The sequence below is a fragment of the Myripristis murdjan genome, chromosome 22, assembly GCF_902150065.1.
Source record: "Myripristis murdjan chromosome 22, fMyrMur1.1, whole genome shotgun sequence".
In the NCBI taxonomy this organism is placed as follows: Eukaryota; Metazoa; Chordata; class Actinopteri; order Holocentriformes; family Holocentridae; genus Myripristis; species Myripristis murdjan.
In genome coordinates, this window is record NC_044001.1 from 8,106,469 (window position 1) to 8,126,708 (window position 20,240).

The window sequence follows — 20,240 nt, forward strand, 5'->3', positions numbered from 1 at the left end:
AACTTCCAGCTCCTGATTGAAACTCGAGAGGCAAAACATGCAAGCTATTGGCCGATTTCCTGGCCTCCAAAAAACAAACAAACAAAAAAAAGCCATCCCACCGTTGCAGAGACTGACTGCAAACGAGTCAGAATATAAGACATTCAAGAGGCAGCAAGTCCCTAAAGTGGTGAAGTTGGCTCACAGAGAAACAGATGATGAGACAAATGGACAGGAAGAGCAGCAACCTAAATCCAAAACCTCTCAGGGTCCATGCACTACCTCGTGAGCGGTAGTGCATAACTACAACTACGAGCGTTTTCCGAACTATTTTCCCGGCGCCGACCGGAAAAATAGCCTGAATGGAGCTACTTCTAGGTTATTACAAAGGAGTGTGAACACTTGATGACGTAAAAGGTTGTTGCTCTTGCCTTGAAGAAACCTGCCATCGCCCCCCCAGGGAAGAAACAGAGAGACTACACAGGAGGGGAGAGAGAAAGAGAGAGAAGACAGAGTACAGGAGGTACAGTGTGCAGTCAAGGCCATTTTTTTTTCCTCCCCCCAACACAGCACAGCATCCCCGCCGAAATCAGGTTCAGAGCAGCCACAGAGAGGAAGCCAAATGTCTGCCTGGTATGCGAGTGGCGAATGTTCATCTCCATCATGACAAAGCGTATGACTTTGGTCTAACGTGTTTCATCCAAACGTATTTGCTTAAATGTGTGATGTGATCAGATAGGACATGTACATGCAAATCAGTCGGTGAAAATGGACATTGGACACTGTAAACAGGGACACTGCACATGCACTCTTCACACAAATCTCTGTTGAGAATGGGAACATGGATTGTAGTAAAAGACAATATGCATAATAATATTACATGTCACGTTTTGAGCAATGAATGGTCAATCATTAATGTTTTCCTCTTTCCATTTTACAGCACTTTGTAGTGTTAAGAAAACTGATACACAAAAACAATGACTTCTTATGAGGGTGGGAAACAGGCCCAGTGGTGCTGAACACACTAAACTCAATCCTGGTTGATGTTGAGAGAGCAGCAGACACTTGGTATTAACATCCGGCTTGGTGACCCGATCAAAAGCGGACAGCTGAGGTTCAAATCGACTTGTGATCAGATTTGTGATCGACCTCAAACCCATCAGAAATATTTTTACCCTTCTTCTCTTCCTCTAATTCCTCTGTACCTCACTCCCTTAATCTGTGGCCCATTAACGATGCAGTTGTGCCCTACCTACAGATGCAAATTAGCTTGAAGCTATAATCTGGTACAGTGCATCAAATGGCAACATTTATGTTTGAACTGTACACTGTCCCTTTTAAATAAAATAAAATTGAATTGAATTTTTGGATTATCCAATGAAGACACCATCATCTCACCACAAAAGTAATCCTCATTCAAACTGGAACTTCACACAAGCAGTTTGCTCTACGAATCACTCCCTCTTTCCATAAAGTGACTCGGCATTTTTCTGATGTCGGGGATGCATCAATATGTATTAACATTCACACTACCAATGTAATGAGATTCAGAAATACTTTATTGATCCCAGAGGGGAAAGTGGGTCAGTCGCAGTTGCCCAGATAATATGAAAAAATATGTGCATTAGAAAGTTGGAACAAAGTATATGCATTATGTATAAATGTGCATTAATCCTACACTGCAAAAAGTCCAAATCTAACAAGATTATTTGTCTTATTTCAAGTAAAAATGTCTTATTTCTAGTCAAAATATCTCATTACACTTAAAATAAGACATGATCACCTCAGAAATAACTTGTTTTTAGACAATTGTCTCTTGTTTCAAGTGAAAATCTACTTGAAACAAGTGAAAATTAGCTTGAAACAAGAAACAAATTTTGCCAATGGAACAAGCAAATTTTTACTTGTGACACAAGTGAACAAGTAAAAATTTGCTTGTTCCATTGGCAAAATTTGTTTCTTGTTTCAAGCTAATTTTCACTTGAAACAAGTGAAAATTGTCTAAAGACAAGTAATTTCTGAGCTGATCATGTCTTATTTTAAGTGTAATGAGATATTTTGACTAGAAATAAGACATTTTTACTTGAAATAAGACAAATAATCTTGGTAAGATTTGGACTTTTTGCAGTGTAGTTGTAAAAACTATGTGCGTGATGTGCATTATGTATCAATGTGGCGCAAAGTAGCCGTGACCACCTCAGATGAGTTGGACTCTGTTCACACCTGCACTTAAGGTGTCCACTTGTGACGGGATCACCCAAAACGGATGTTAAAGCCATTAAAGTGTGAACGAGTACATAACTCCTCGTTTGTCCATCTTTCATTGGATTACCACAGTCGGGGACTTTCACATTAAACAAATTTCCCTCAAACGTAAGAAGACTCTCGTCCTCATTTTGCCGATGATGTGTGGTTTTCCTAGCCCTGACTAGACAATAGCAGACAGACATGGATGGCCCAAAGCAGGTGGATCCCATGGAAAGGAAACAGCAGTGAGGAAGAAACAGGAGAAAGGGCCCAGAGGAGGAGGGGGGGGCAAAACTGACTGTGCCCGGCCTCCTGCCACTTTATCAGCACGGCGCTTTGAGAAGAAACACAGAACGGTGCTTTTCCTCTGTGTTGAGGAACCAAGGCCTTCCGAGACACGTTGATTTGGGATTGGACTGAGGGTGAAACAACACACCACAGGTTTTTTCGCTTCAGAGATTTAGCCTTGCTCACTCTGCGACACACAAATTGGGAAGGCATGGTGATAAATTCCTCATGAAGTGCCCTGTCAGAGTTGTCTGACCTCAAAAATCTGTGCAGAATAACGCTGAGCCGTGACCTGAGTGACACAATGGCATCTTATCTAGAAATTTATGGTGGTTGCTGTCAATACAGTGTGTGTGTATGGTGTGTGTGTGTGTGTGTGTGTGTGTGTGTGTGTGTGTGTGTGTGTGTGTTACTAGGCAGCTGTTAAAGTGGCAGGTTCCAGCTCAGGCTGCGAGGGTCAAGGGGAAATGGTTTCAACACAGGAAAGCACATGAATCACCAGGCGAAGTGTGAGACAGACTCAAGCGACCACAATACCTTACGGCAAAATCAAAATGAAAGCTCTTTTTCCTTCAAAAGACAGAAAAGAAAGAAAAATAAACAAAAACATGTTATTCACACCAACACACACTGATGGAGAGACAGTGATGTTTAGAAGACAGACTCCCACACGTCAGATCCCCAAAGCCCCTCACAAAAACACAACCTCCACAACATTAGTAAGGTTATGGTTTCACTTTAAAGTTTCGTCAAAACAGGGGTTAAAACTTACACACTGGCAAAAACAAAGATTTATAAACGTCTGCATAATTCGCTCTAACTGTACTAATTTTCCATACAATCCTTTAAAATGACATCATAGCTTCGCAACAGATTTAATCTTATTTTGTGTTCATTAATCTGAGGATCCTATTTACATGTAAAACACAAGCAAGAGGATCAAGATATTCTGATTTTTATCCGGTGCTTTTGGTTGGCTTCTTTAAAAACTAATTTTCTTTCAATTTGACAATAAAGCCATGAAATTATAAGGCACTGACTGCTGTGAATATGCAAAAGAATTGGTTACATGACAGCGAAAATTTCCCTCTTAAAAAATGTAATCATCGTTTAGAATCAGTCGACGTGTTCCTTTTGAAAAACAAAGTGAGAGCTTTGCATTAGACCCATTTGTTAGATGAAACCCTACGACTGCACTCAGATCAGCCTGCTCAATGCTGTTTCACATCTTAACTCACTACTCAGACACATCTAAAGCCCCACTGCTGTGCACCTGAGCCATCGGTACGAAATACTCACAGGTGTGTGTGAGGTGAGGGAACGTACCTCTTCTGTTTGTAGGTGAGCATGGCCTCTGCGATGGGGAGCTGGTGAGCCCCATTGGCGCCCACCATGTACTGAGTGACCCGCGACACCACGTCTGGGTTCTCCTGGGCTGTTCGGGACAAAATAATTACTATTCCTCCTCCAATATTATTGTCTGCATGGCAGCATAGCAAGGTATGTAATCAAGGTAGAGCTGCCTCATATTCATTTGTCAATCTTAAATCAAAATTTCACACGGCTGCAGCAAAAATAGCCAGTTTTCCTTGACTGCAGAACTACTGTAATAATAATAATAATAATAATGAACTTTATTTTAGAGCACTTTTCTTAACACATCTTAACAAGTGCTTTACAAAATAAAATGAATGAATGAAATCACACTAGAACGGGATATAAAAGAAACAAAACAGTGCATGCAACAATAAGATTAAACAAAAGAGACAAAATGGATCAAATTACACAGAACAAAATGTAGGCAATTCAATAAAACGGTGACAATACTGAAAAAAAGGCTTTTGCAAACAAATAGATATTCCAAAGTATTTTAAAACATAAACTGTACTCTAGCTGCAGACTGCAGATGATCTTTGATGACTCTTAAACTATAAATATAAGCTGGAGCAGGCTCACAATTCAGCGATTTGTGTACGCAGACTTCGGTGGAATGAAGCACCAAATGTAAATGTGTTAACCCACCAATGACGGGCGCCTCCGGCTTGTGGAACAGGTCCCTCCACGCAGCATCTTGGAACAAACTGTTGTATCGATAGTCAATGGTGCCGAGATATTTGGAGACTGGATGGGCTCCTGAGTGCAATCAACGAGACACATTCAAGATCAGAGAAAGTGTCAGAGGGCCTCTGTGTAAAGTTAACATCAATAAATCATGCTGATGCACCGCACAAATACTGAAACATGAAAATCATCACTGTGAGCGAAATGAGGCCACTGCTGAGTGAGAGGGCGGTGAATAAAACCACCTCAGGCGTGTTTGTCCTCTTTGTTAGAGCGAACAAGGACGAGGTCACCAACCTAGAGGGATGATGAGGAACCTCATGTAGCCGAGCCAGTCGGGGGTCTTGTGGGAGAGGTGGTCGACAAAAAGCCTCAGGACCGCGCTGAGGTAGTGCTGCGCCCCGGCCACGGCGATCTTTATGGGAATGGGCGTCTGGGAGTTACAGTTACAGCTGGAAAAGCAAACAAAGAGGCATAAAGACAACTTAAAGAGCTTCACAGTAAACACCGGGGATGCACCAGTATGGTTTTATGAAGCTGATATCGATATCTTACTACTCATGATGGCCGAAAAACAATACCAGTATGAATTTTTGTAAAAAGGTGCAGGTGCTTTTTTAAACAAAACACTCTGTTACCTTTACACTCTTGGAAAAAACAATCACACAAGTGCCAGTTTCAAAATCAGCTAAATATTGACATAAAAATAATATTAGATTAGTACTGATATTGTGTTTTAAAGCTGATACCCATAGTTCGCCAATGTATCAGTTAATCCCTAGTTGTAATACTGACACATTTGGTGCAAGAACACAGGACTTCAGTGTAATTTGATCACAAGATTTTCAGCAATAGATGTCTGCATTCGTGACAAAGTGATTATATGATGCCACATCAGTGTGGTGGGAAAAAGAAAATGAGTAAAACAAATGCGGCGTGTGAGAGGCAGACTCACAATCTCTGGATCCGTGATACGATGGTGTTGAACGCAGCCTGGATGTCGGCCGTAGTGCAGGTGCAGACCACCGGGAGATGGTGGTTTTGCAGGACATCTGACAGATACTGAGGGCAGGAGAAAAGAAGGGGATGGCTCAGATGAAAAACCAACCAGAAGTAAAGTAAAATAATATATACTTATTCAAAAACCCATCATTATCATCGATATGTTACTAAATATGGGGGATCCACTTTTGTCAAATGGTGGGAGGGAACTCCTCAACATCAGACTCCCATTACTTCAAAGGAATCGTGAAAGGCAGCCATGAAAAAGAGGAAAGGGGTGGGAGACATAGTTCAGCCCCCTGCTGGTGTTTCCCACCTGGCCCTGCCAGTCTGACGTGTTGATGAGGATGATGCTGTCAGGCAGGTGGTCGTCAGACACCAGGATGTGGTTCAGTTGGTCATAAACAGTCTTCCTTGGGATCTACGGAGGTAAAATAATATATATTTTTTTTAAATGAAAGGAATGAGGGCTCAAGAAAGGACCAAAGGGGTTGACTTTTGATTTGGATATCCTTACAGGACCTCAACAGCACGCGATGTGTAGACTTGATTTGCACTAGTTTCCTCAAGGATTCATACACCTAAAAAATGCTCAGTTTATCTCACCCGTGCTTGCATTTGGAGACAATAAGTTTCTAAAGTTTAAAAGATCAATGCGGTCATTACTCTCAAGTTCTCACACTATCAACACCCCATTTCTTTCACTTTCTGGAAAATGGTGCATTATTAGTGGTTAAATCATGGTGTGCCAGTAGGTGTTCATAAAAATTCCAATCGATCTTAAAATCCAGCAGAAAGGTAGTGTACGCACACACAAAAAAAAGTAGCTCAGGGGTTTGGTATTAAATCATAAATCAAACCAGGAGTCCAGGTCTTTGTCATGCACAACCAACAGAGATTAAAATTATTGCTGCAATCAAACACCAAGGGGGGCATCGTTACACTGTGGTGGTATTTTCTTTACTTTTTTATGAACTAATAATACCTTTTTCCATTTCCTTAGACATTGAGAAATTATAATTTGCAACAGCTCGAGGTTATCTGCAAAACATTTCACGGTGGATTGCTTCATATGTTGAATTATGGCAGCAAGACACTGTTGAAATGCTGTTTCCTTCCAACTTTAACAACAACAGAGCCATTTTAGCATATTTTATTTGGCCTGCAGCTCCTCCCTCCTACCTGTAGGTGGCACCGCGTGTCAAGTGAGCGCTCGTTGTCCAGGCTGTTGGCCCTCTCGTTCTGCGGCCTGCTGGGCTGGCGCTCCTTCAGCGAAGTGCTCCTGCCTCGCCTTCCTGCCACTTTAGGTTCCTGCCTGAAATTAGAGGAGAGCAGCGAGTAAGAGACTGAGGCAGAGGCCATGTGGGAAATAAAAAGAGATATAATCTATATAATCTGACCTCCAGATGTTGATCATCATCAGAAATAAAGGAAAACAACTACTGTAAAAAAAAAAAAAATCCAGAAAAGCATTTCATTTATACTTTCCTCCTTTAAGACCATATCCTCATATTCTTTACATCAGTGTGACATTTCTTATCATAATTTACATTCTAAATTTACACCATGAAGATTTATGTCAACATGAAAAGGGTGGGCAAACTCTATTTTTTCTATTTTTCTCTATTTGTTACTTACTTTATATTTGCTTGTTTGTTTACTTTTGTGGATTACATGACTTTTGTTGTTGCTTACAATGCTTATTAAGCTGAAATTTCCTCTATAAGCTTCTAAAGGTTTCAGCTGCTTTGTTTTATATATGAAAAATAAAATCAATTAAAATCAAATAAAAAAAACTGGGTTGTGGCCTTCTTCCAGGATTGAGATGGAAGCAGAATCAGGTACAATAAAATATTAATGGTTTATATTTGCTTGTTTTTACCTATTGGATGAAATGATGAGGGACTCGGTTTTGGTCATCTTGCCACTTGGTGGCAGTCTCTCCAAAAACGTGTCCATGTTGTCCATCTCCAGCTCTGTGGTGGGAGTCACCGCCTCGGGCTGCTCCTGAGCCATCAAAAAAAAAAAAAAAAAAACAGGACATAATTCAGCAGTTCTGAGCTATGATGTTTCTATTTGTGGCCATTTTCCATTTCAACTGGCATATTTTCAGAGATCTTAAATGTCTTTACTTAAGATTTTGGTCCCTGATTATGGCTGGGCATAACTGACTATAAACTTGACCACTACACACTGAAATGTATTCTTTAAAACAGCAAAAATACAACAATGTGTGAAGTCACCACAGATCTACCACTGCACAGAATACAAAGTCGTGTGTGAGGAGACAGATCAAGTGATTTTCTGCCGTTTCTGGCCCTTTAAAGACCTGAACATGATCAAACTGAGGAGCTTGGAGAGTTCATACTCACAAAGGAGACATTATCAGACCCACTGTCTCCCTTGGCCACACCGCTCTTGGTTTTATCTGGATCGATCTGGAACAAGAGCAGTGCGAGGAATAATAAACACTATGTGGTTATTTTTTTATTGCCTAACACTGTGTGTTGATTTACACTTTGATAAACAAACTTATGACCAGAGCAGCATTAGCTTAGCCCTTCAGACTGATGGGAAAATCTGAGTGAGGGGGGACGTGAACAAGTCCTGCTCTCCTTTGCCCCAGTAGCTGTCAGCGTGCCCTTGAGCAAGACAATTACCACCATTCTGCTCCAGTGGAGTTGCACAGCTGGCAGTGCAATACTGTGGTAAACGCTGAAGCAGGGATGCGATTACAATAGCGAACAAAAGCAGAAAAAACACAATCTAATTTGAGATGAATGGGAATTGCAAGTCCAAAAATGCCGAAGAATAAACTGCATCCCTGCTGGAGTTATCTGGTATTAGATATTAGATTTCTGATTGTGTAATTCACTGTCGTGCGAGGGAAACATCAGTCTCACCGGGCTGGGAGGCTCCCTGTGGCTCCGGCTGCTGTGAATGCTGCCGATCTCTGTCTGAGAGCTGGAGAGGGAGAGACCCTCGAAATATGGCCTGAAACAGAGAGAGAATGGCTGTGACAGACATAAAAGCAGGAAAGGCAACTCAAATAGTCCTAAGTTGACTATTGACTTTTGACAGAGTGATATGGGGTTACTCTCTAGGATACACTGCAGTGTCACACACCTACATGCTGCTCAATCCACACACACAGTTCACATCCTCATCATCCTCCTCCTAAACTCTTTGGCTTTACGCCTTGATACGTCTGATATTTGTATCACAGACCATCCTCAAAAGTTTTGAAATGGCTCACCACCTTTTAATCTGCATTTTATATGCAATTTGGCATCTGACTTTTCTTTTTTATTAGAGCAAAATTTGTGCATTGTGTACTAATAGAAGCCAGCAAGTTCCTAAAAACTTCTTAAAAGTAATGGGGGAAAAATAGGGTTTGTGTGATAAATCACTTCACAGATACATTTGGTCAGAACTGGCCCATTTGCGCCATCAATCCACGCTTACTATCCCTCTCTGGGTGCTACTTCCTCCCACATTATTGCTCCGACAGAGGGTCTGACACCGAGAGCACTGAAGAATGGCTTTTCTTGTAGCGGTCTGACACTTGACAACAACATAAGACAGAAAACGATGCTGTGGGGAATCGTAGTCATAGCAACAGTAACTAAAGCAGGGTGGGTGTTTACAGGTAAGTCACAAAACCAGGGTCAATTCAGGTATAAGTAACACCCGTACACTGCGTTTACCGGGAAAATATGCCTTGACCGAAGCTGAAGTACAAAAATAGAAATTTATTTATATCACCGTTCTAAAATGAAAAGTGCAAAAAAAAGTGCTTAAAGAGATTTAATTGACAACCATTGAAGGAATGGACAGTTACAATCAGATATTAGCCAGCCAGCTTTTGCTTTGTGCTGATAAGATGGAGGTGAATATATGAACTTTACTCAGCATCTCCAGCCATATCTTTCAGTAAAACCTGTAAAGAAACCTTGAACTAATTGCTGATTCAAAAGCTTTTGGACATTATGAAGAGTGACACACACACACACACACACGATGATACTGAATATCCACACAAAATATCATGTTTTATAAGACACAGACATGCGAAATCCACTTACTTGAGTTTGGGTTTTGGTGTGCTGAGGACGCTGTCATCATCATCCAGCTCCGGTCCGCTGTCGCTGGGGTTTTCAAAGTCCAGACTCTCCAGATCCAAGTCCTCCTCCACCTCCGGAGGCGGCTCCGCAGGGTCCTGCTCCGAGTCCAACACCTACACACACACACACACACACACAAATCATTAGACACCGACTAAACCTTCACTCCTCAGAAGGAAAAATCAAATTCCCAGGCCGACAGTAAGACAGAAAGACATAAATACCTCATCTGATACTCTGAACCGCTTCAGGAGAGCCACCACTCGCTGCTTAAAGTTCTGCTGCTAAAAGAGAGGAGAATAAAACACACAAGCACTCGTCAGTTTGTACACCGGCTATGATTTACTGCGGCGCTCTCAGCAACCCGATACAGGGGAAACAGCTACAGCCGCGGCCCAGCAGCTTCACCTCCATTTCAGTCATTTAACCGGCGAGTACATACATTTGCAACGCTGGCAGGGTATTGATTCACCCTCTGTGTGCTCATGTAAATCAATAATCAAGCACCATCATGCCTCAATGTGCCTTCCGGTGCATCCATGCCCTACAAAAACATACTGAAAATGTCTCATCAGAGCTCCTTAGGTTGTGTTTAACGGCACTGATAACCTACAAAACCACTAAAAAAAGCAGTGAGCTTAAATTTTCAGATGTTTAAGGAGAAGATCCTGCTGAACGTTTAATGAAAAATCGACTGTAGGTTCATTTCAGATGCAGAAAACACTGTGTGCCGATCGGTTCTGCCACGATATGTCAAAACAATGTCAAAGCTGATCAAAGGAAAATGAACACCTGCAGACTCAGTCCTGCTGCCGGTAACCTTCACCGCACAAGCGCACAGCAAAGGGCGTTTCTGACACCGTAGCCGAGAACGGCGATAGATGACTATTACGAAACATAAGTGAAACATCAGCAGGTGGCAGGGCGTTCTCTTACCGAGCCTCTCCGGAAACGCCGAGAGGTTATTCGTTCAAAAGTAAAATCAAAACACATTTATTCACATCAGCTTTCAACCTCACTATGGTTTTCCAGCCTATATGTTATGTTATATGTTTGCATTTGTATCCAAGGATGAATGTGCGAGAGTTATATGTGCATTGTGTGTTGTTGCGTTTTATTTCACTTTTTTCCTATGTCAATTTTAAAATAATTGAAATATTTTGTTTATGTTTAAGTGCATTTTCCCCACTTTTGAACATTTTTATATTTTACTAATGTTTACAAATTATTGCTGTATGCAATTTATCTCACTTATATACCTTTTTTTACGAATATTGCTCATTGTTGTTACATGTAGTTTATCTCACTTTTATACATTTTTATGCATTTTATTAATGTTGCTGATTACATATACCATATCTGATACACATTTTTACATAATTTACTGATGTTAATAATTATTTATGTGTGATTAATCTCAATTTTATATGTTTTTTACATATTTTACTAAAGTTGCTTATTATTGTCATATGTAATTCATCTCAATTTTGTACATTTTTGCATATTTTACTAATTTAATCATTATTTTATATGTAATTTATCTTTTTATACATTTCTTACATATTCTTACATATTCTACTAATGTTGCCTATTATTGTTTTATTGTATGTGCAGCCCACTGAGACATTCCATATTGGGTTAAAATAAATTTTGACTGGACTAGATGAGCTTTGTGTCTCTCTGCTCTCTTACTCTGGTAATGGAGGCGGTCCTGACAATCGACCTCCTCTGCTTCTTTGGCTTCCGCACGTCGTACTCGTCATCCTCCAGGTCCTGAAAACAAGACCAGGTCTAGTTTACCAGCAGACACTCACAAATACAAGCAGCACGTATAATATGCCCTAAAACTGTAAATTGTCTCGCACTATTAATTGTTTTAATTGTGCGAATTAATTGTTGTTATTAATTGTCTATTAACTATTAAATGTCACCAATATTGTGTTTGGTGAACAAAGTGATTCTGCTTCTGATTCTCTGCAGCACAAATGCAGATGCTGCTTAAAGGAACAGTTCACCCAAAATCCAAAATATATATATGTATATTTTTTTCAATTTAAACTTAGTGCAATCTATCCATCTGGACTGTTTCTGTTCTGTGTGATTTGGTGAGGTTTCCAGTCGGCTGTGGTCTTTCCTCTCTCCTTCACCCCAGTACAACAGGAATGGAAAGGTATTCCTATATGGAGCTCAAACCCTAAACCTCTTTCCCAAAATCAGTGACGCTGATACACAGCATAATCCACAGCCCTCGGCGATGAAGTTTGAGTGAGTTTCACTGGGAACTATTTCCTGCTCAAGAACACCAGCAAGTTGTATCCGTCTGCCCCTAAGGAGTGGGGATTAGAAGCAGTTTCCCAGTGTTCTTCAGTGGGAAATGGTTTGCAACGAAATTCTTTGCCCCTGAGGGCTGTGAATTGTGTCGGATATGGTTTTGGAAGGAGCTGCTGCTGTTGAGTATTTCCACATGTAAATTGTGAAACAAATACCCATCCAGATCCCATTATACTGAGGTGATAGGAGATCGTGTCAGACTGGAAACCTTGTCAAATCACACAGAAACTATCTGGATGGATAGACTGCGCTATTTTTTATGTCTTTATTTTCGGTGAACTGCTCCTTTATGAAGCTGTTGACCTCAACGGTGTCACTTACTTGCCCCTGCACGGCATCATCGCTGGCCTCCTGCTCCGAGGAGAAGCTCTCGTACTCCTCCTCTGAGTAGTTATCTGAGGCAGAAGAGAAGTATTAACCTACCAGCAGGGAGATCAAAGACTGAAGCGTGGAAGACATCTCATACATATTTCACTGCGCCTTTTGCATTTGGCGTGCAGCCAGGCTCTAAATATATCATGACTTGTCTTACAGTATGTATGTAACGCGCTAAGATAGCCGGCTTTCATTCCTATCCTGGGCAATTACACAGAAAAAATGCATTGGACCCCGTGATCCCTGCTCTGCCGTGGCTATCGACCATATTGGGTGATTATGACGGCGTCGTGCTGTTAGAGGGGAGCCGTGGAGAGGCAACGCATACCAGAGCATTTGATCTTCTGCCCCCCCTGCAGCGCGGCCTCCTCGTGGTCTATCGGCTGACTGGACAAGGAGAAGATCCAGATCTCTGCTACCTTGCCCAGCATGTCTTTCTGGTTGCTGCACAGAGGCAGAACCTGGCCACCCTCCGTGGGGTGCTGCATCACCTTTGGGAGGCAAAAGGAAAAAGGAGAGAGAAGAAGAAGGGCAAATGAACATGGAGGCGGGAGACAGAGCAGAGAAAACTAATGAAGATCCACTTCCAGTTAGACAGTTATCAGTGATCAAGCTCATGCCATGGAGAAAAAAAACCCACCCTAAAACACTAAAACACAAGTCAACAGTGACAGCGACATCCCCCACAATCAGCACAGGTCATCCTCAGGGGTAATTTTTTTTTTTTTTTTTCATACGTATCTATGATGCGCAGTGTCTGACACAGTGTTGTTTGAAGCTTTTTGGCCTGTTGGTGGCACTGTGGTGGGCAAATCAGTTTCATTTTGTGTTAAAATCCATCATTCATCAAGAAACGTTCATCATATTTGACCAGCAGTGTCCAGGATGTTGAAGCTTCTGGCCCTGTTGGCTTGGTCGTGGCAATTTATAGCCACCTGGAGGTTTATACCTAAAATGTCAGAGCCCAGTGTCAAAGTCCACCAGTCAAACTCAAAGTTTCATTCAAAACAGGCCAGCAGAGACTGTCAAATTACGTGAGACAGATGGACGGAGCAAAATCCATAGTCCCTTCCCCATCTCTGATCATTGAGAACAAAAAGCAGCTATTGTTAGTGCCTCCTGCATTTCTGGCCCCATTCTGTTATTTGGTGGTGTATTTTCGTATTACGGTGGATAACTGGCCATATGCTGGTGACATAACATCATGTAGAGGCGTTTCAAGCTCAGTTACAATGGAGTTTAATGGCAAAAACACATTCAGCTGTCTCTCTTTGGATTGATATTCCACAATCATACAAAGAAAATCCATTTGGACAAGAGACAAAGTCCTCGGCGTGCCATAATTCAATGCAGCCACATGCGTTTTGAGTTGGGGCCAGGGGCGAGAGTCACTCTGGAAAATGTAGAAGTCCCTAATTGAAGGAGAAGTAGATGAGCCAGGTTGAGGGAAAGTGGGCACACCAAGGAAGTAAAGTGCAGCACTTAATCACAAAATAACTCTGGGACTGCAGTGAACAGCACAAACTGATGATGCTGGACAGTGTTGCTGCATCCCAAGGTGGATTCCCCCTGGTGAACTTGTTTTGTCTCCCCTGGGTCTACGCGCTTTGACAAATGCAATTTGACAATTTCCTTGACTTTCCATGACTATGGAAGAACGTTTCCTTGACCTAGTTTTGTTTCTCTCTCTCTCTCTTTCTCTCTATCAGGCATGGTGGTTGCCTAAAGGGAGGTCTAGTACGCATGTTCTTACTCTGAAGCGCCCAGTTTCATATTTACACACAATGACACCTGGGTGGTTTAAGTGCCTTGCTCAGTGGTCATCGCTGAACAATGCCAGAGTGTCGTTCATTCATTCGTTTCCGACCCAGAGCTCTCCAGAGATTCAAGCTGGCAACCTCCCAGACACAGGCACAGTTCGCTTTTTGTGCGACACTAAATCTGGCCGTGGCTCTCTGTGCTGCTGGATTCCTGCGAGGCTCTGCCCTCCTTTTAGCAATTTTACACTGAATCTTGTGTGGTGCCCCATATCAGAGAACCTTTTAGCTTCTTTTTGTGGTGAAGCACAAGTCCATGCTCCAGCTTGGCACTGAAATGTTTGCTCTCTCTCTCTCTCTCTCTGTCAGATGTGACCTTAATAAGCCCCACTGAGCTTTGGCAGCCATATGGGAACAATCTGTCTGCTCTGTAAAAAAAAATTCATCCCAACAAGTCATTTCATCTTGTATAATAAAATAAAATAATCAGCCACTGGGGTGAGATAATTTTATTGTACTACTTTATGGCTCAAGAAAAAGCAGCTTTATCTTCAAATCTCCCTTCTTTTTCAGACTTAATGTTAATTAATTTTAGAGTTCCTTGGAGCCAATTTGATTTGAATTGGGAAAAAAAAAAGGAGTGGACTTATCTCCGACTGTAGTTTCACTTGTTCTGAGAAAAGCAGTATTTTAAGGCTGCAGTTAAAAGGTTGGATGACTCATTGAGAAAGTTATTTCCTGTAGTGTGTGGTTCGGCGAGCCAGTTACTGTGTGAGAGACAGCAGCGAACCCCCGCCAGACTCCAAACCCCAGGGGGGAGCCGGGGGGAGAGGACCGGGTCTCCAGATAGATGTCAACCTGAAAATTTGAGGATTCGGTGTCTGCTATTTTCTCATTATGTTTCCTGCCAACTGGCTGTTTGAGCTGAGGAACCTTCCTGCCTTGACATTTCCCGCTAAAATGAAATGGGCAAAGGAATGAGCCTTACTCCCACCGACTGTACCCGGCAACCCCAGAGGTATATTTTTGTCATTTCTCACAGGTGCGTTGCTCATATCGTTCTGATTTTTCATGACTTTGTCAATCAGTTTACACCTTATGACTTCATAACATTGTTTTCTGTTTCTGTTTTAATTAGTGCTTTTTAGAAACACAAAATCACCCAATTCCGCCTGTGCAGTTTCAATAAATAGAGCTATTTACTGAGCTCATGTTGGCCATCAGTCCTAATTTAAAGCATCACACACATGTGCTCTACTAAATATTGCTGCTCCTAATGTTAGATGATGCTCAATGTCAGAAACACTACTGACTGTAACTTTCCTGAAGTAATAATAATAAAAATAATCTGTTTTTCAGATGACATTGATTACATAGCACATAATGTTTTGAGTAAAGTTTATATTTTGCTATGATGTTTCTTATAGTTTATTCTTCGTCTGTAGACCTTGTTTGTTAAATATGTTGGCAGGAGGAGCTACCAAAGTGACCGAAAAAAACAAAATGTGAATTATGCACCATCACCAAACAGGTATATTATCACCGAGCCACTTTTCTGTTGATGTAGTGAACACGACATGTGAGTCCTACCTCGGCCATGTCAATGGATCCCACGGCGAGGGTCTTGTAGCCCAGGATCGTTCGGTTCTTGTATCTCTTCCGCCTTTGGAGCATGATCTGCAGTTTGTTCCCTTCTCGTTTTAAGAAGTGCGGATACTAAAGATTGAAAAAAAAGATAAATTTATTCACTGAGGACCTTTCTCCTAGATTAATAACAAACAGTAGCTGCAAACTGCTGTTCCTTGACAAAAAGTATGCATATTTTTTTGTGGAATGGTCCTTTTTCACAGAGGCGCCGCAACACAGTAAACGCAGGTTTAGCTCATAAAATTAACGATGAGTTGGTAGTATTAAGGTATGCCAGAGCACCAGCACAGACAAGCAACCATACACTGTCTTTGCTAATGGACTGGCATACCAAACCTTCGTTAATGTTATGACCGACACCTGTGTTTACCCTGCTACACCTCCATTCAAGTCCATTAAAATTGTTGTTAATCAATTCTCTATTATAATATACACCTACTTAACAATAAGTGCCCAATTTTTTTTAAGTCTCTTGTACTTTTACATCAAATTTCCTGCACATTCCCCACTTGAAAATGCCAGTAAATGCACATTAAAAATTCCAAATAATCACATTACAGACTTTTAACAATCCCCTCTTTGCCTCTGCCATCATTTACAACCTGCAGCTTCAAGCTTCACTTCATTTCAAGCTTCACAACTTGAAGTGAAATGAGCAGCAACAGCAGTGCATTTTTGTGTCTTCACTCCCCCAAAAAACTGTGTTTCCTTTCCCCAAGACACCGTGGCTCCCTCCAGGTGGCTGGAATTCATAATTTAAAAAGAAAAAAAAAAAAAATCCTGAATTTGTGACAACTCAAAATTGTGCAAGAGGATTTTTTGAGCTCTTGAATACTTCCCAGCAGTCTCTCCGCATTTAATAGCTATAATTCCAGAAACAAGACACCATTTCATTAAAACTGCATTTCTTTTTGACACAAAGAAAAGCATATTTCTTTTAACTCACGATCAGTATGAATCATGCAAACAGTTGTCTTAAGAGTCAAGAGTCATCAAATAAGAAAAACAATCATTTATTCATTTATCTTTTTCAGACTAGCACCATTTTTCTGACATTGTTCTTAAACTAGTATTAACACAGGTAGTTTTTTTGTTGTTTTTTTTACCTGCAGTGAGAAGGTGAGTGCCAAATCGGTCTCGACAGATCCACTGGGTGGCAGCACTATCTCATGGGACCTCAGAATCCTTTTGGATCCCTGTGGAAATCAGTGTGCATTTGATGTAATGGGCACACACACACACACACACACACACACACACACACTCCCCCTCCTAAAACTACTCCACATCTCCACAGATGTAATTCAGTCTGCGCCAAGGCTGAACTACTTAGATACACTCAGCAGGATAAACACATTTGAACACATTCCATCTGGGAGTGAGAGATGCAAGATATGTGTGCATTGTGAGCACTTTGAGTGTGTGTGTGTGTGTGTGTGTGTGTGTGTGTGTGTGGCAGGCTTGCTCATGCCCACTGTCCTGTGTGTGTGTCTGATTATTGAACATACCTGGATTTTAACCGCGATGACCACAGAGATAAGCTCTTTATCAAGCTCCCTCATCACGACCAGCTTCTTCAAAGTCAGACTGCACAATCTGAAGAAAGAGACACAGAGACAGATAGAAAGACAGATAGACAGACACAGAGAGAGAGAGATGGAAAAAGAGGTGGAAATGTGCAGAGAAAGGACAAGGGAGAGAATTACCAACAGTGCTGCTGGAAGTGCATATGGTTGATAATATGTGCAAACAGATGACTCACTCAGAATAAGCAAGTCCATGTATTAAACGGGGGCCGCGCTTAAATGTTTGCAAGTCAGGAGGGAAAAAAAAAAAAAAAAACACATATGGAGAGGAACAACAGCACTGACTGATGTCTTCCTGTGCAACTCAACACCGGTGTGAATGACTCAGTGCTGCTTGACATTTTCACAATCCATTTCTGAGCCTTTGCATGATTTCAGAGACGTTTTACAGTCGAGGTGTTTACTTGATGCTCTCGCCCTGACAGTCAGCGAGCAGGTAAGGAGGTCGGGGGGGGGGTCGGTGTCAACAAGGCACATGGCAGTCGCTGGGATCAAGTGTGCGACCTTGCGTGAGGCAGCCAAATGGGCCAAACTGCTGCCAAGGTCACCATAACCTTTTTTTCCTGGGTGAAATCATACCAGGGAGCCGGCTACTGGGGCGATGGAGGAGAAAACTGGCTGCAGAACACAGAAACTTTTCAAAATCCTGCTCTTGTTAGTCTGGCTTGATGCTAACGGAGGGTGTCGCGGTAGGCTGGGCTAAACCCCCTTTCACTCGCCTTCACTTTGTCTGTCCCGGCCAGAAGACGGAGCGCTGCCAGCCGAGCAGAATAGCGACACTGAAGTGGATGGTGGTGGGGCAGCCATGGCTTTGTGGGGGTGGCATTGTTAAGGCAGGGAGGAGGATTTAACAAGCCTGTCACGATTTTTTTTTTTTTTTTTTTGAGACATTTCCTCACAAGAAGGAAAACAACATTTTAAAGGGGGCTATTCTTTTGAGGTCCTCTTTGGTTCTTTTCACTAAATCATCCAGAATAGCTGCTTAGAATAGGCTGGCTGCTCGCATTCAGGAAGCCTGGTTTAGCCCATCATTTGTCATCCAGCTTCCCTTTTTACAGCAGTCTTAAACTGTGTTATTGTGCTGTTCATTAGAATGACATCACTCCTGAATTATGCTGGGGCATAATAGCAACGCATAGGTTGTCGTTCAACAGCGCTGGTGGCTATTCAGCGGCAGCGAAGGTTTATTTTCACGCAGAGTAAAAAGATGTGGGTCAAAACCGCCGCGAGAGACAGAGGAGAGAGATGCTCCGCGTTTCAGGCCATGAATGCATGAAGCAGAGAAACCCCGGGGAGACGACACAGGGGTCCAATAACCATATCCACTGTCATTTCGCTGCGACTGGGTATAAAGACGGAGGAGCTGACCTTGAATGTAATCTATCTCCGCTCCAATTCTGCTATTTTGAGAACAGGAAGCAAAACACTGAGGGATAGGTGACACGCCGAACAAAAGAAAACAAGCTGAGCTATACTCGGGCCTCGATCCGAGGCTTTCGAAACCACACTGTTTGTCGACTGACATAACTATAACGCCGGGCCCGTGCTGCAGCGGGCCATCAATCAGCCACGAGAGAAAGCAAAACATTGGGAGAGAGAGCGTTGACAATGGCAGGCTTGAAGAAGCTCCAGCGGGCTGAATGAAGACCTTTCTCTTCTTGAGCGGGGCACGGTGCGAGAAATCCCAGGCACAATGGACACAAGCCAATGAAGGGTCGCATTGTCTTCAACCCTGCTCTCCAGCACACAATGCCCAGCATTCTTGCGCTGTTGATTTGTATTCGACCCCGCTTGCATTGAAGCCTACAGCCCCATCTATTTCAGTTATGTAAGGTGGCCGGCTGTCGGTCCCCGCGGGCAAATATAGCCCAATAATATCTGCCACCCAGACCACTTTGCTAAAAGTCACATTTGGCCGGGATTTTAGATGCGATATTCAGCTTTTTATCCCTCACAATGGGTTTATCGTACAGTATGTACTTTGAGGGCTAATCTGCTCAAAGGAACAGTGTTGAAATGGTCTTTCTAATAAAAAACTACTTAATTTGTAAGAGGATCTGTGCTGACCCATTTCTCCCTGAACGCCCTTACACAAACACACCCAAAAAAAAGCAACTGCAGCCCAAGACCGCACGGTTGTGGCCTAAAGCTCCAAGTAGAAGAAACTAGAGGCTCTGCAGTATGTTCAGTATGCAGTGTGTTGGCCACAACAGAAGACAATTGCAAGTCGAGCCCGGGGCTCCTCGCCGTTCCCACTCACTGTTCCCTCTTTGATACACAAAGGATGATTATCACTAGAACAATGTCGCCAAGTCCTGAGCTTTCACTCAACAGCTGCTGCCTTTTTTCGCTGCGTCCTGAACTTGAGGGCACGCTCGTTGCCACCAGCTAATGCATGTAAGCACTCAGCTTCTACATGTGTGTGTGAGAGAGGGCACTGCGCACACATAGACACGCATACAGGCACACACTCACATGCAGCAAAGTGCACAGCTGCTGTTTTGGCACGGCAGCAGCGCAGCAACGTTTCCCCGTTCCCCCCACTGCGGTCCCGCCGGGACTCTCGTCTCCACTGCGCTCTGCTGATACAGGCTGCCTGCTGCATGTTGGGTGGCCGCGCCAAATCCAGAGGCCAGCTACAGCGCCCAGCTCAGCACAGATGCCCTGGCAAAGGCCGAGGGGAAGACAGGCGGGCAGGGCGGTGTGCTGTGATAGCAGAATCACGGCCACTTTATTTGCCAAGAACAATAAACATACAGGAATTTGTTTTGGTGTCACTGGCGCAGAGACACATCAGCAATATGTTGTATGTAATGCACACTCGGTGCTAAAAATTTGGTACT

At 42.6% G+C, this 20,240-nt stretch overlaps 1 protein-coding gene across 4 annotated transcripts in view; it reads right to left on the minus strand.

Moving 5' to 3' along the window:
* pacs2 (phosphofurin acidic cluster sorting protein 2) overlaps window positions 1-20,240 on the minus strand; it is a 63,820-nt gene that overhangs the window by 7,362 nt on the left and 36,218 nt on the right. Inside the window, exons 2-19 of one of the 4 annotated variants that reach the window (XM_030044016.1) lie at window positions 17,320-17,407; window positions 16,918-17,007; window positions 15,755-15,880; window positions 12,736-12,898; window positions 12,354-12,427; window positions 11,394-11,474; window positions 9,926-9,982; window positions 9,663-9,814; window positions 8,481-8,571; window positions 7,950-8,015; window positions 7,460-7,584; window positions 6,760-6,892; window positions 5,894-5,998; window positions 5,531-5,637; window positions 4,873-5,027; window positions 4,537-4,647; window positions 3,814-3,949; window positions 3,052-3,084 (exon numbers count right to left, since the gene is read on the minus strand). In XM_030044016.1, coding sequence (XP_029899876.1) covers window positions 3,052-3,084; window positions 3,814-3,949; window positions 4,537-4,647; window positions 4,873-5,027; window positions 5,531-5,637; window positions 5,894-5,998; window positions 6,760-6,892; window positions 7,460-7,584; window positions 7,950-8,015; window positions 8,481-8,571; window positions 9,663-9,814; window positions 9,926-9,982; window positions 11,394-11,474; window positions 12,354-12,427; window positions 12,736-12,898; window positions 15,755-15,880; window positions 16,918-17,007; window positions 17,320-17,407 — 1,893 coding nt within the window. Of the gene's footprint in view, window positions 1-3,051; window positions 3,085-3,813; window positions 3,950-4,536; window positions 4,648-4,872; window positions 5,028-5,530; window positions 5,638-5,893; window positions 5,999-6,759; window positions 6,893-7,459; window positions 7,585-7,949; window positions 8,016-8,480; window positions 8,572-9,662; window positions 9,815-9,925; window positions 9,986-11,393; window positions 11,475-12,353; window positions 12,428-12,735; window positions 12,899-15,754; window positions 15,881-16,917; window positions 17,008-17,319; window positions 17,408-20,240 lie in introns of all 4 variants that reach the window. The other 3 variants (XM_030044014.1, XM_030044017.1, XM_030044018.1) reach the window with 3 other exon arrangements.